Genomic DNA, 12,554 nt, shown 5'->3' with positions numbered 1-12,554 from the left:
GGCAGGTTCCAATGATTAAAAACAGTAATATATATCATTGTGATAAACTACTTTTATTTCACTTTCTAACACATTCTTTACAAATTGGATAAACAAAATAAAACTCATTCGTAGGCTTGGCATGTATTTTTTATTGATAATAAGATACCTCTTACCGCTAATTTAATACACATCACATACTTCCTTATTTTGTAACGTGAATGTTAGGAATATATACAAAAAGCCATTACAGGGAATTCCTTGATATTTCACGGCGTTACATCGAAAAACGTGTAGAGTCCGTTGAAGGTACTTATGAAGACGTCTTATTTTCCTAAATGCGATGTGGTGTTCAAAAATGACATGTACAATTAAAATTAAAAAATGAAACCAATGTGCAAATTGGTTTAGTTAAGTATGTAACCATGTACAATTGTTATACTTAAGCCGATAATTAATTACATTTTTTTTTCGATTTATGTATCCATTAGGATTTACAAATTTTGCTTATTCTTAAGACGATGTACATGTTAATTACAATGTCACAAAAAAATCGAGATTTTATAACAAAGGCATGATGAAATTGGCTTCTTGAATGTATTTAACTTGTAAAAAAAAAGAAAACTCCTTTCTTCTTCTTCTTCCATTCTTCCTCCTCTTCTGTCAACTTCACTCCGTAGTCCTTTTTTCTTATTTGTTCGTTTGCTTAATCAACTTTCTGTTTATTACTTTCTGGCGATTTGTCCCCGTTCATTGGTGAACGAGAACGGCTACGGCTTTTACTATGTTTGCTTCCTGATCGGGACCTCGATCTGTCTCCCCTCGATCTTTCGCGACTAGATCTATCTCTGGAAGAAGAACTGGATTAAATAGACGGTTATGGATTTGCTGTTCTTGCGCTAATTATATAGATTAAACTCACTTTGAGGGAGACTTGGCTTTGGATTTGGACTGCGACCTGGACTTTGACCTCTCAGCCTTGGACCTAGAACGAGATCTGGATTTGGACTTTGACTTAGATTTCGACTTTGAGCGGTCTCTTGATCTGTAAAATTATAGTTCAAATGAAGAAAATGCAGGAGATACAAGTAAAAAATACAGAACATGATGATGTTCAGTGTAAAACAATGAATAAGCGGTGAGAGGTAGTTGTAAATATAAAACCAGCCCAAACACAATGCCAACGCAGTGGGAGGTGAATGTGCGACGTTACAACAATGTTCGATTACACAAATAATTGCGCAAGAAACAAAGCAAATAAACGCTAGTAATAAATTATACGACTGGAAACCAACTAATATTTTTAATCTTGTGATAGGAATACTCACTTGGATTTGGAACGGGAACGGCTACGTTCAGGGGATTTGGATTTAGATTTTGATTTAGATTTAGAGTGTGCCCTTGATTTAGAACGGCTGCTACGACGACTTCGGCTGCGAGAGCTGCGGCGACTCCTAAAGTAAAAAAGAGAAAAATATGATTTAAAATAATTTTAACTTCAACAAAGTCTTGCTATATGGTTTATCTAGGGCTATATAGCAAGACTGTTCTAATTTACTCTTATATGAATCTCACTATAAAGTGAAGTGTGTGACTAGGGAACCTGGTAGTGCATAACTTTTGGGATGCCTATGTAAAAATGTTATTTCTTGCTTTTAAAACTAGTTCCTCAATATAAAATGCTTTGTAAGTCAAAGGAACTAACATCTTTCAACGTTTTGTGTTGCATTAGGTATACCACCTTATATTTTTAATATGGCCCCCAATAGTTATACGATACCTATAATACTAGAAATAATAACACGATGTGTATGGTGTTAGGTATAACTGCAAAAGATGTATGGATTAAAATTAAACATATAAATGTGATCAGGAATAAAATAAAAATGATGGAGCTATTGTCGCCCCCCGATAGTACCTTGATCGGGTTCGAGAACGACGATTATACCTTGAGCGGGAGCGTGATCGACGGCGAGATCGAGATCGTGACCGTGACCTTGATCTCGAACTCGATGTCCTTGAGCGACGACCACGTCTTTTGTCTTCGATTAGTCTGATTCTTCTTCCATTTAGTTCTGTGTCGTCCAATTTGTCAATGGCGTTCTTCAAGTCAGAGTAGGTTGCGAATTCTACAACTCTGTAACAATAATTTACAATGTAATTTAAATACAGTAATATATTAAATAAAATTTTTTAGCAAATATATCTTACCCTTCGTTCCTGCGTTGTTTGTGTGCATCTGCATATGTCACTTCTCCAGCATGTCTCATATAATCCTTCAAATCCTGAGCATCACACAAGAAGACGAATTAATATATTATAGTGATACAAAGATTAATCTTATGATTAATCATACGTGGTATATGATTAATATTCACGTATGAATATATAATACTAAACTGTGTTCCTATACTAAAATAGATTACGCAGAGGTTAAAATGTACCCTGTGCACTTTTTATCCACTATAATTCCTACTTATAAATCCTTCCACCTCCCAAAGTATATGGAAAAAATCTATCCTTACTGAAAAAGCCAAGTAATGTCCTGTCTGTCCATTTCTTCGGTGTTGAATATATGTTGAAAACATGTGCTCGAATTTAGTATCTGTGATTGATGCAACCTTTCTTTTTATGCAATTCAATCTTTAAAACAAGCAGCAGTATATAATAGTTGCAATAGAAATCTCCACCCTGCAGAAAATAGTATGCCCCTTTCTATTCGTCTAAGAAAAATTGTTTCAACTAGGTAGATCATACAATTTCTGCAGAGCAGCTCACAATATAATTTCCATAAATTATAATTACAATAAACTTCTAAAGACTGGTCAAAGACACAAACAAAATCAACTTAACGATTCTATCAAAAAATATATGGACCGTTGAAAAGATGGAACTGCATAAGGCAGACAAAAAAGACAAGTTGCTCATGAAATCGAACGAACAATGAAACGATGATCGATGCTGTAACGTGCTGAAAAAAACTTATGTTTAAAATGCCTTTCGCTACTTGAAAGATGACAAAATTAAACATAAAATCAGGTATAGGAACGATCCCTGTAACAGTCGGAAATGGAATTCGAAAACTCTGAGGAGATCAAACCGATGCAGAAAATAATAAATGCTTTCGTGAATTTCTTCCAAACTGACGCAGAAATCCATTCGCATGAAACACAGCCTTACAATATCATGTTCTTATTTTTCTCGCCGATTTTCTCATCCCTTTCTGGAAAATTCCTCTTGATGTGTTTTCCTTTCTTTATATCCTCTATGAATCAGTGGTTGTTCTTCCTTATATTCTTCTTAATCTTATCCGTTTATTATCTCTATTTGGTGTCCATCGTATATAAAACTTGTTCTTGTATTTGTGGGAACCAGGTACGGCTTTATGTTGTGGACTCTCTTGTCAAGTGCGTGCGTGTATACCAGAATAGATAAATCTGTATCTTGATGTTTCTTCTCATCGTCCATCAGTTTATCAAAAAAAAGTGGTCGGGCGTTCGAATATTCCAACGCAATTCATACTCATAATCCAGTGTTATGCGAGCGAAGAATCAACACCGTAACTGCAACGACGTTCAAGTTACTGAAATGTTCATACGCTTGAACAGAGAAAAAAATGTTGAATCTGACAGGACGTAATTGCCTTGCATAAAGAAAAGTTGATTTCCTTATCTTACGTTTGAAACGAGTGCATGTATATCGTTAAGAAAAATCCGTTTGTAAATTATAAAAGCAAATTAAAAAGGTACGAAAGAATTTTCATGATCCGATGCCTAATTTCGAGCACACTTCATGTGTATATATATATACATATATTTATATACGTACGTAGATACATATATACATATACATATATATATACATATTAGATAAATTGTTAAACTGGTCCCCTGTCTCTGGAACTGGTATCTTTTTCATTTGCGTGTGCACGGCTCCAAGATCTATATTATATATATGATATATAATACGAAACACCTGAACTACGATGGTGCACAGTTAAAAATTAGATACAACATATTAAAAAAGATAACAATATAAATGAGAGAACAAGTTACAAGTGTGTAAGTGTATATAAGATATATAATAGATATAATGTATATATCTAAAGAGTACACTCGGTTAAGGTGACGCATTTACCTTGGGCCCAGGCACCACCTTGCTTACGGACAGAGAGAAAGGCCAGACACAACGGCGCTTGGTCGGGTCGAACGGATCTGTGTGGCGTAGTCGCGGATGGTTCGGGTTTCGGCCCGTGTATGCCCTCATGGGTGGCCGCTGCCTGACTTACTAGATGGCTAGGTTGGTGGCGTACCAGTAGCAGTAACAGTCGGTGGTGTAGTAATAAATGTGATAGTAGTAGTAGCAGAGAAGTTAGACGATGAGATAGGCAGTCATAATGATGGAGATGATAAAAGAGAGAGGGAGAATAAAAGTTGAATAATAAAATGTAAAGAGAATGAGGAGGATAGAAGATGATACTTGATAAAGGATATTAAAAGAGAACGTTCAGAGCGGAGAGGAAAAGAGTAATGATTGTTGTTGTTGTAACACATCCAGGCATAGATACAGGTCAGAGTCATTGATGATCGTAGAGGCACAGACGACGTTCTTTCTCTCCCGGCGATCATGATGAGAAGATCGCAGATACGGTAAGAACCTATCTCGTCATCGGATTTTCACCACGTAATCACTGCGTAAGTAGTAGAAGGTGGTAGGTGGTAGGTGTACCCAGTGCCACGCGGCTATCTCTCTCACCCGGGACACCTCAGAAACCAACCTGGTGCCACTTGACCTCAAGGCGGGCCCATCGCGTGCATCGTCATCTTTATCATCGCACATCATCAGTCTATTGGCCCTACCGGTCACCCCTCCTCGGCGAAGAGGACATGGCTCTTCGGAAAGAACATCAATTTTATTGTTTTTCTCAACTGTTGGCCGAACGTAAATGAAATAATAAATTGAAAAAGGAACGTCGAACAATCGAGAGAATCGGACTGAGCGAGAGAAATTCGTTTTTCATCAAAAGACAACCAATCATCCGAAAAGTACGATAGACGATTTATCATTTATATCAATGTATATTGATCAAGTAAGACTTGGTCCACATGCACACGAATGAGCTCTTTAACAGAAATATCTGTTTGCTTCTTTTTTTTGAATTCGTTGGAATGGACATGACTGTTCTGACTGGAAAGATGAAGTGCGTCCTGGTTATTTCCCACATCGTTCTTGCATTTCCCAAGTTGTCCCAAGATTGCCCTTCTTGTATCTCTGTTTCTCTTCTCCATTGTTCGTTCCTTGACATCTTCTATTCGTACCACTTCTTCCACAAAGCACGTACGTAAGCAGCACGCTCAGATTTCCTCGATGTCTCGTTACGATGAACGCCGAAATTAACGTGTCTCTTTTACATTCGTATTTCAGGATTATATTTTCTGTAATGTCTTTCTTCCGTTTCGCATCTTTCGTCTGTTACTTTTCCTCCGCTCGTGTATCGTTTTGGCTCGTGTTCTTTTTTGGACTCTTCATCGAGCGGAAATTGTATCATTCAGAATAAAAATTTGGTTTTAGATGCCCATAGACTTACTTGATCAAAATGTACATCTTTTTTTTGTAACTCGGATTTGGAGTTTGAATAAGAGTAAACGAACTTAAAAATGATGAAAGAAAAATCGAATAAAAATATTAATGCTGCTAATGCCGCGTGTAAGTTTGGTTCAACTCGGGGATGCGAAATTGCAGAATCGCCAGCGAGAGAATATATATATAATGTATATATATTATTTGGTACCGGTGCATTTTTCGGTGTACTCGCATTGTTTTCTGGAACCTCGAGTAGTAATCAAACTCACGGAAAAGCTATCAGACATAAGAGCGAAACAAGGTACAGATATTGCTTACCTGCCAGCTGACACGACTCGACAGATTTTCCACGATAAGGCGATACTCGGTGCGTGTTGGTGGTCCGTATCTACAAAAGGAAAAACATCGATATTATTGTTTTTGCATGATTTCAATAAAAGCAGGTTTGTCTTGGACCTGACTTTACATATTTATAATAGCGAATATTCTAAATGGAAAACGTAATAGACTGATTTTAACTTTTTTAAAATTCAAGATTGTAATATTTAAATACTGAATAATATTATAAAGATGTATCGTTAGAGCGTAACATTGGATGTATGTACCTGGGCAATGATTGCTTGTAGCTAGATGCAGTCCTCGTGTTTCTGTTCACACTATCTCTGCAAAAAGGGATGTCATGTGAACAGAAATAACGGATCGATGGTTAAACCTTCAGCAAATAACTACAGATCTGCACTCATTGCTCAGGCACACAATCAATCACCTGTTCCAATCGAATCAAATCTACTCAAAATGCAGCAATAGCGTACCTGTCGTGCCGCATATCGTCTCGGCTGTAACAAACACAATACCACACATCTATTAGTCGCCAATTACATTCGGATCACCTCTTCTCAACTACCAGTAATAAAAAATAACGTCTGGGAGGGTAGTAATTCACTAGGCATTACATATTATTCCTATGTTAGACTAGCCTTTCAACAAATTTCGAATTCCATTCATTCGACTTACTCCTGGGAGCAGTCAAATCCAAGACAACCAATTCAAACTAGTTAGAAATTGGCGGTGCCTAGATGAAATTTTTTCTCATATACAAAAATTATGCCAAATTGTACAATGCACGCGCACTCTCTCTCTCTCTCTTTATATGTATTTTAGAGCTTATCATATCCAAGGTTACGTTCTTCCCTCTGCGGGTGATATGCAAAATCATTCAAATACGCTTAAACAAAAAACCAAAATAAATTATTTAAATTATCTTAGAATGCTTATGAAAGATTCAACTTAACCTTTAGAGTACGGAGTCCATATTTCAAACTATGATTTCAATATTTTAATACTATATAACTGAGGTTCCAATATGTGGATGAATATAGGAGAATGTGGAAGTATAGGATTTAGATAATTTGGAAGACTGAAAGTGGAAACCTCTGCTATATAGAATTATATCTTAGAACATTTATATTTAGAAAAATTGTGAAGTTAATGGGAAGTCCATACTGTAAAGGTTAATTGAAAATGATAATAGATTTTGCATATCTCAAATAGAATTTCTTCAGGGGAGGAGGAGATAATGATCGCTCTGATAAAATAAAAAAAAGGATAGCGTGTCTTACGCAGATCGCCTCGAGTCCCCATAACCACCACGGGAGTCACCATAGCGCCACTGGTCACTACCCCTAGGTGTCCCCCGGGCCCTCTCTACAGTAATTCTGTAACAAGACACATTGGATATGCTTACTTGTCTCTCCAGGAGCGTGAGCGTCCGTAGCCACGGTCGCCTCGCCTCCCTGAAACACCCCGTGCTATCTCCACCGCCACTCTGAAACACACCCAACAAAACCCCGCCTAAGTCCTCGACTAACTCTTACTCTAAAGCGGCTTCCTTCCATCCTTCTTTCCTTTTCTTTTCCATTCCTCAGCCTCCTCTCGAAATCCGTTCAAATATCATCATCCGCCTGTCTCTCGTCTTATCTACAAGTCCAGTCATTGAGGCGCTGTCCCCTCATCATCATCGTTAGTCTTCATCCCCTCTCTTTATACTTTTTTTTTTATAGTTGTCCGCTTAACGCGTTACATATTTCATCAATCTATGTACAGTCTTAATAAAACTTGTAAGCTTTCCTATAATTAACTACTGTACTCTTATATTTCTTTCATTTTTATCAAGTATTTTAAGAATCAAATTAATAAATAAATAAGTATAGTTACTTAATGATCACAAAATTATAGAAATCTGATATTGATTGACTATGTAACGTTTGTGTTTCTTTTGTCTTGTATCAAAGACATTACTTAAAATGCGGAGGCTTTTCAGTATTATTAAGTGTTAATAATCTCTTTGTAACACAATATCGGGGAATTGATGGAAGTAGTTCAAAATGGCGGCAAGTCATATCGGCTATTTAAGTAAGATGCACTTTTATTCCAGAACAAACCCAATCAATAATTTGGAGGACAGACGCCGTTCATTAAACTTAAAGATAATAACCAAAAATATTTGTTTGTATGTTGCATTTTAAATTACATGGAAGCAACAGCATGTAATCCATTGATTCAAGAATCCTGACTTATTTTCAAAAGTATAGCTGCACTTTATCCTGGACTGGAACACGTTAATCTGGAGCACTAAACAAGATTATCAATGCTATTGCTTCTCACGTATAATACTACATGTTTAATGTAACATTAACATAATAGAGTAACACTACATTTCAGTGAATTTTAATGAAGTTTAATGGATATTTATTTATAATATTAACATGATCAATTATGAATAGTGCTAATCAATTATATTAATGTTACACTTTTAAGTATTTTGTAGTATTTAAAACTACTAATTTCAATGCAACAAAGTGTAAAATTTTGCAGTTTCTAACAATTACATTACTTTAAGTACCTTGAAACAAATGTGCAATTGAAAACTACTAATTTTGACAGTATATTAATTACAATATGATGAATGAATAATTCAAAACTCAAGTAATAAAGGAAACTAATCATGCAGAACATGCTACCTACACCATTCTTTTTTCATACTCTTTAACAAGTTTCTTTCGCTTTTACGTATAAGATACGTATAGTAACAAAATGGTACGCTTTACCTTTCTCCTAGAAGCTCCTTCCCATTGAGCTCGTAAACGGCGTCGTCCGCATCCCTATAGTCGTCGAATTCCTGTGAACAAAATACATTCATTATAAATCAATATAATACAGATATTGCTCGTTCTAATTTACATGCAGCTTTGTAATACATAACTAATTCAGATCAATATTTTGTCATTAATAATGACGGAGTATAGGTAGAACGGTAACACATATGCATTTATGCAATCAATAATACAGCAGTTAATTATAACTTTTTAAATAATGTATACTAAACAAATGTAATGATAGTGTATATAAACAAAATTTAATTAACAGCCTCAATGAATTAACATTTCAGGGATTTCAAACTGGTTTAATACCAATATTATTGCATTCGTTTTGTAACAAATAAAGTAATACTCAAACTATACTGATATATTACTTGGAATTTTGTAATTGATATTTTTACCTCCATATGAATAAATGTTGTATACAAATAACACGACTTCCCTTTGATTATAAATAACTTACAAACACATTGTAGATTAATCGATGAAAACCAGCACACAGTTCCACTAAGCAGCCACAGTACCAATGTGTTCAGGACTCAAGGTAGGTCAGATCAACTCACGAGTTCAAGTCATTTTCAAAGTGAAACACTATACTCTACACACTTTGGTCAACGATGAAATGGTAGAGTAACTAACTAATTTTTTAATTTTCTGGTCTTATGAAAAATCTAGCGGAACGCGTGATGTACCGTTAACACATTTGCGTGATTTTTCTTAACGCGTTTGTGTGATATTTTAGCAAAAATGAATGGAAAAATTAAGATAGGGATTAGGAATATTAACACACTGTGTGGTAAATAATACAGAGCCAAACTGAGTAGAGTAAAGTGTTAAGATGCGTATGTAAAATTTAATATAGGTACTTACAACAAAACCGTAACCATTCTTGATGAGGACATCACGGAATCGACCGTAGCCTCTGAAAAATCTCTCAAGGTCTCTTTCCCTGGTGCCGTATGGAAGCCCACCGACATAGACCCTTGTCCCTACCATACTGTAAAAAAAACAATTGAACCACATTAGACTTACCACAAAGGCAAATCCATTCTTCATAGCGACCTCCTTGATTCTACCATATTTCCGGAAGAACTTCACAAGGTCGCGCTCTCTCACCCGGTATGTTAATCCACCAACGAATACTCGGGTGCTCATTCTTAAAGGAAAATATAAAAACACCATACATAACAGGCTTCTTTAAGAACCTGCCATTTAGTCACATGACAACATAAGTACTGTTAATTTCCAATATTCTGGCTGAGAATGGCAATGCAATTATGTTTAATAATACTGTTATTAGTAATGTCATTTTACATTTTTTAAGTAACTTTGGTACTGCATTGTATAAAGTTTTGCAAGTAACCCTTACGCCATAAATGATAAACTAATTATAACAAATCACAAGTGCAACATAGAAGTGCTGTTAGTATATGAAATTACCTTTAAATCAAAATGATAAAATTATTAAACCATCTATTAAATGATTATACACAAAAGTGTAAGACTTCCACATTTACTATAGAAATTAATAATGTTCACAGTCGGAACTTGCAGAACTTATAAAATATTAAAATAATACATGATTAAGATAAATAACTGGAAGCTTTATTTTAATGTTTATAAAAAAAGTAAGTTATAACTTATATGTAACATGCTGTGTATTTAAAAAAACAATCCATGAAATAATTATGAAATTTGTAATTATAAAATGGTGATTGCGTGTTGACAAAAAAATATTGCAGGAAAATTCTAAATGATAATAAACATTTTCAGAAATATTTTAATAACATTAAATAACAAGCAATAGTATAGAGGACATATTTCCTACCATGTACAAAGAAGATTTCCAAAGTGAATCTGGTTAATTGTACAACTTTGAAGCTAAGATTTTTTGCAACAAAAGTATAGAACTAATTTAAGCACATCTCATGCACTTGTGGATAACAAAAACATTTCTTTTTTTCTATTCCAACTTAAAATACTTTAGCATTTAACTTGTTGACAAAGTATGAATTGCTACAGTATAGTCAAGTATTTATCACCATGCTTATTACTCAGCCAAAAAGTGTTTACACAATATTAAGTGAATGTGAACATTAGCCGTATTCGGTATTTGTAATATACCACTACCCTCAACATGAAAATAAAGAACTGCAAATATAAAACGCAATAATTCATTGAGTGTACCGAACCCGCCTAATGTTACAAGTAAATAATTAAGAACATCGAATATATAAATAATTTGCAATAAACTAATTAAAATTTCGAACATAAAATCGTGTATTATTAATCTTTAAAAGATGCATGATAAAAACTTGTAATATATACTCGTTTATACAAAAAAGATTTGAATACTTGTTCCTAACGCTGATATATATTACCTAATATTATTGGTGTATCGTTAAATATTGTACCCGTATGAAATCCTTTCAAAGGTTAAAAAGTATTGATAGTTTAATTTGCATGGATATTTAATTAATTTATTGTTAATTTTAATACAGATGTTTTTATCTGATACATGAAACGAAAGAAAAATGCAATGTACTCCAACGACAAACCGTATTTTTGATTGGACACTCGTTTCATAAAATGGCGGTCGTACGATCGCTTATCCTCGATTCCATTCATGCTACATAATTTATGAACTACATATATACAAATAAAAATGAGGCAAATACAACTTATAAAAGCATGTGTAAGATATTGCAAAATAATTATATTTATTGGATAACACTATTTTCATTACTATTTTTATTAGTTAAGGGATCTATGAAAAATTATAGATACAATAAACAAATTGATAACAGCATAATTTTGTTACGAGGATTATCTGTTGTCCAGTGTAGATAATGCTTGAAGAAAGTTGATTACTTTTAACGAAGATTATGTTGGTTAATTTAATGAAAAATCTTATATACGAGCACCCGTGTGACGTAGCATTTGAAACGCTGTTGCCACGTCATTACCATAGCATACAATTTGTATAACAAACGGTAGTTTGAATCATAATATTAAAAATATGATTTAAAATCTTGGTCGTTGACAAATTACTGTTAATCACGATACAACATGTTGAGAGAACGCTCATCGCGAATTTACTGTTCTATCCATAAAACGAAGTAATCGCAAACGATTCAATTTCGTTCGCGTATAAATAATAATGCGGAGGGAAAAACATGTTTACAAACTTACCTGATACAAGTGAAACAAATTTTCTTTGACCACTAAACCCTTATGTTCTTCTACGACACGATACCACTGAAATTACTAGAAGAAGTAATGATCGGCGTCTGAAGTAAGATGGCTCGCTGCAATAACGGAAACAAAACGGGGTTCACATAACGGAAAACAAAGTTGCTGGCTATCTGAATCTCGACACCAGACGCCTAACCTTAAAACTAAAGGAGAATATAACATAAATTACAATCAATAACTTTAATAAAATAAAATTATAATTTAGAAGAAGCTCATAATTTTAAAATTGATACATTACATGAAATAATATTCTGTAATATCTTTTGTTTTGACTATTACTCCATTTCTCTGAAACGCTGTATTGCGAAGAAGTTACGCATTTACTGTATTCAAAGTAATAAATACTATAATTATTCAAAGCTTCGTTTATTTTGCTTTTATTATAAATTTATTGTTATTTTTAACGATTTTTATTATACTGGCGGGTAACTGTAAGTGTGTGTAGATAGTTTTTAGTTCAGGATACTGTGCGCAGCAAGTTGCGCGGCAAATTTGAATAAAGATTTCAGCAACACTGTCTTTAAAATGAAATGTTTTAGAAAAGCACCATCATAGTTTAAATACTCTGAAATAAAATGT

At 34.3% G+C, this 12,554-nt stretch overlaps 1 protein-coding gene across 29 annotated transcripts; it reads right to left on the bottom strand.

Annotated features, from left to right (window-relative positions):
- Positions 1-111: 111 nt before the first annotated feature.
- Positions 112-12,071, bottom strand: B52 (serine and arginine rich splicing factor B52). Of its 29 annotated transcripts, none has more exons than XM_076537296.1 (12): positions 11,913-12,071; positions 9,591-9,717; positions 8,670-8,740; positions 7,307-7,387; positions 6,375-6,398; positions 6,168-6,224; positions 5,881-5,950; positions 2,191-2,264; positions 1,898-2,116; positions 1,308-1,433; positions 902-1,024; positions 112-839 (listed from the first exon to the last, which is right to left on the bottom strand). In XM_076537296.1, the coding sequence occupies exons 2-12, from the start codon at positions 9,714-9,716 to the stop codon at positions 686-688; spliced, it is 1,125 nt and encodes a 374-aa protein (XP_076393411.1). In that variant the 5' UTR covers position 9,717; positions 11,913-12,071; the 3' UTR covers positions 112-685. The 29 variants fall into 29 exon arrangements, with proteins under 29 accessions (XP_076393411.1, XP_076393405.1, XP_076393409.1 ...); XM_076537290.1 differs by lacking the exon at positions 7,307-7,387 and adding an exon at positions 7,182-7,277; XM_076537294.1 differs by lacking the exon at positions 7,307-7,387 and adding an exon at positions 7,182-7,277 and having other exon boundaries at positions 112-827.
- Between the last annotated feature and the right edge of the window lie 483 nt (positions 12,072-12,554).

Source organism: Megachile rotundata, chromosome 11 (assembly GCF_050947335.1).
Source record: "Megachile rotundata isolate GNS110a chromosome 11, iyMegRotu1, whole genome shotgun sequence".
Classification (NCBI taxonomy): Eukaryota; Metazoa; Arthropoda; class Insecta; order Hymenoptera; family Megachilidae; genus Megachile; species Megachile rotundata.
This window is presented reverse-complemented; position numbering and strand designations above follow the sequence as displayed.

Bases quoted from the DNA above. Each gene is read 5' to 3' on its own strand.
- B52 (XM_076537290.1), bottom strand. From the start codon at position 9,716: ATGGTAGGGACAAGGGTCTATGTCGGTGGGCTTCCATACGGCACCAGG. The intron at 6,225-6,374 runs GTACGCTATTGC...CCCTTTTTGCAG, and splicing joins GACGATATGCGGCACGACAG to AGATAGTGTGAACAGAAACA. The intron at 1,025-1,307 runs GTGAGTATTCCT...ATAATTTTACAG, and splicing joins CGTTCCCGTTCCAAATCCAA to ATCAAGAGACCGCTCAAAGT.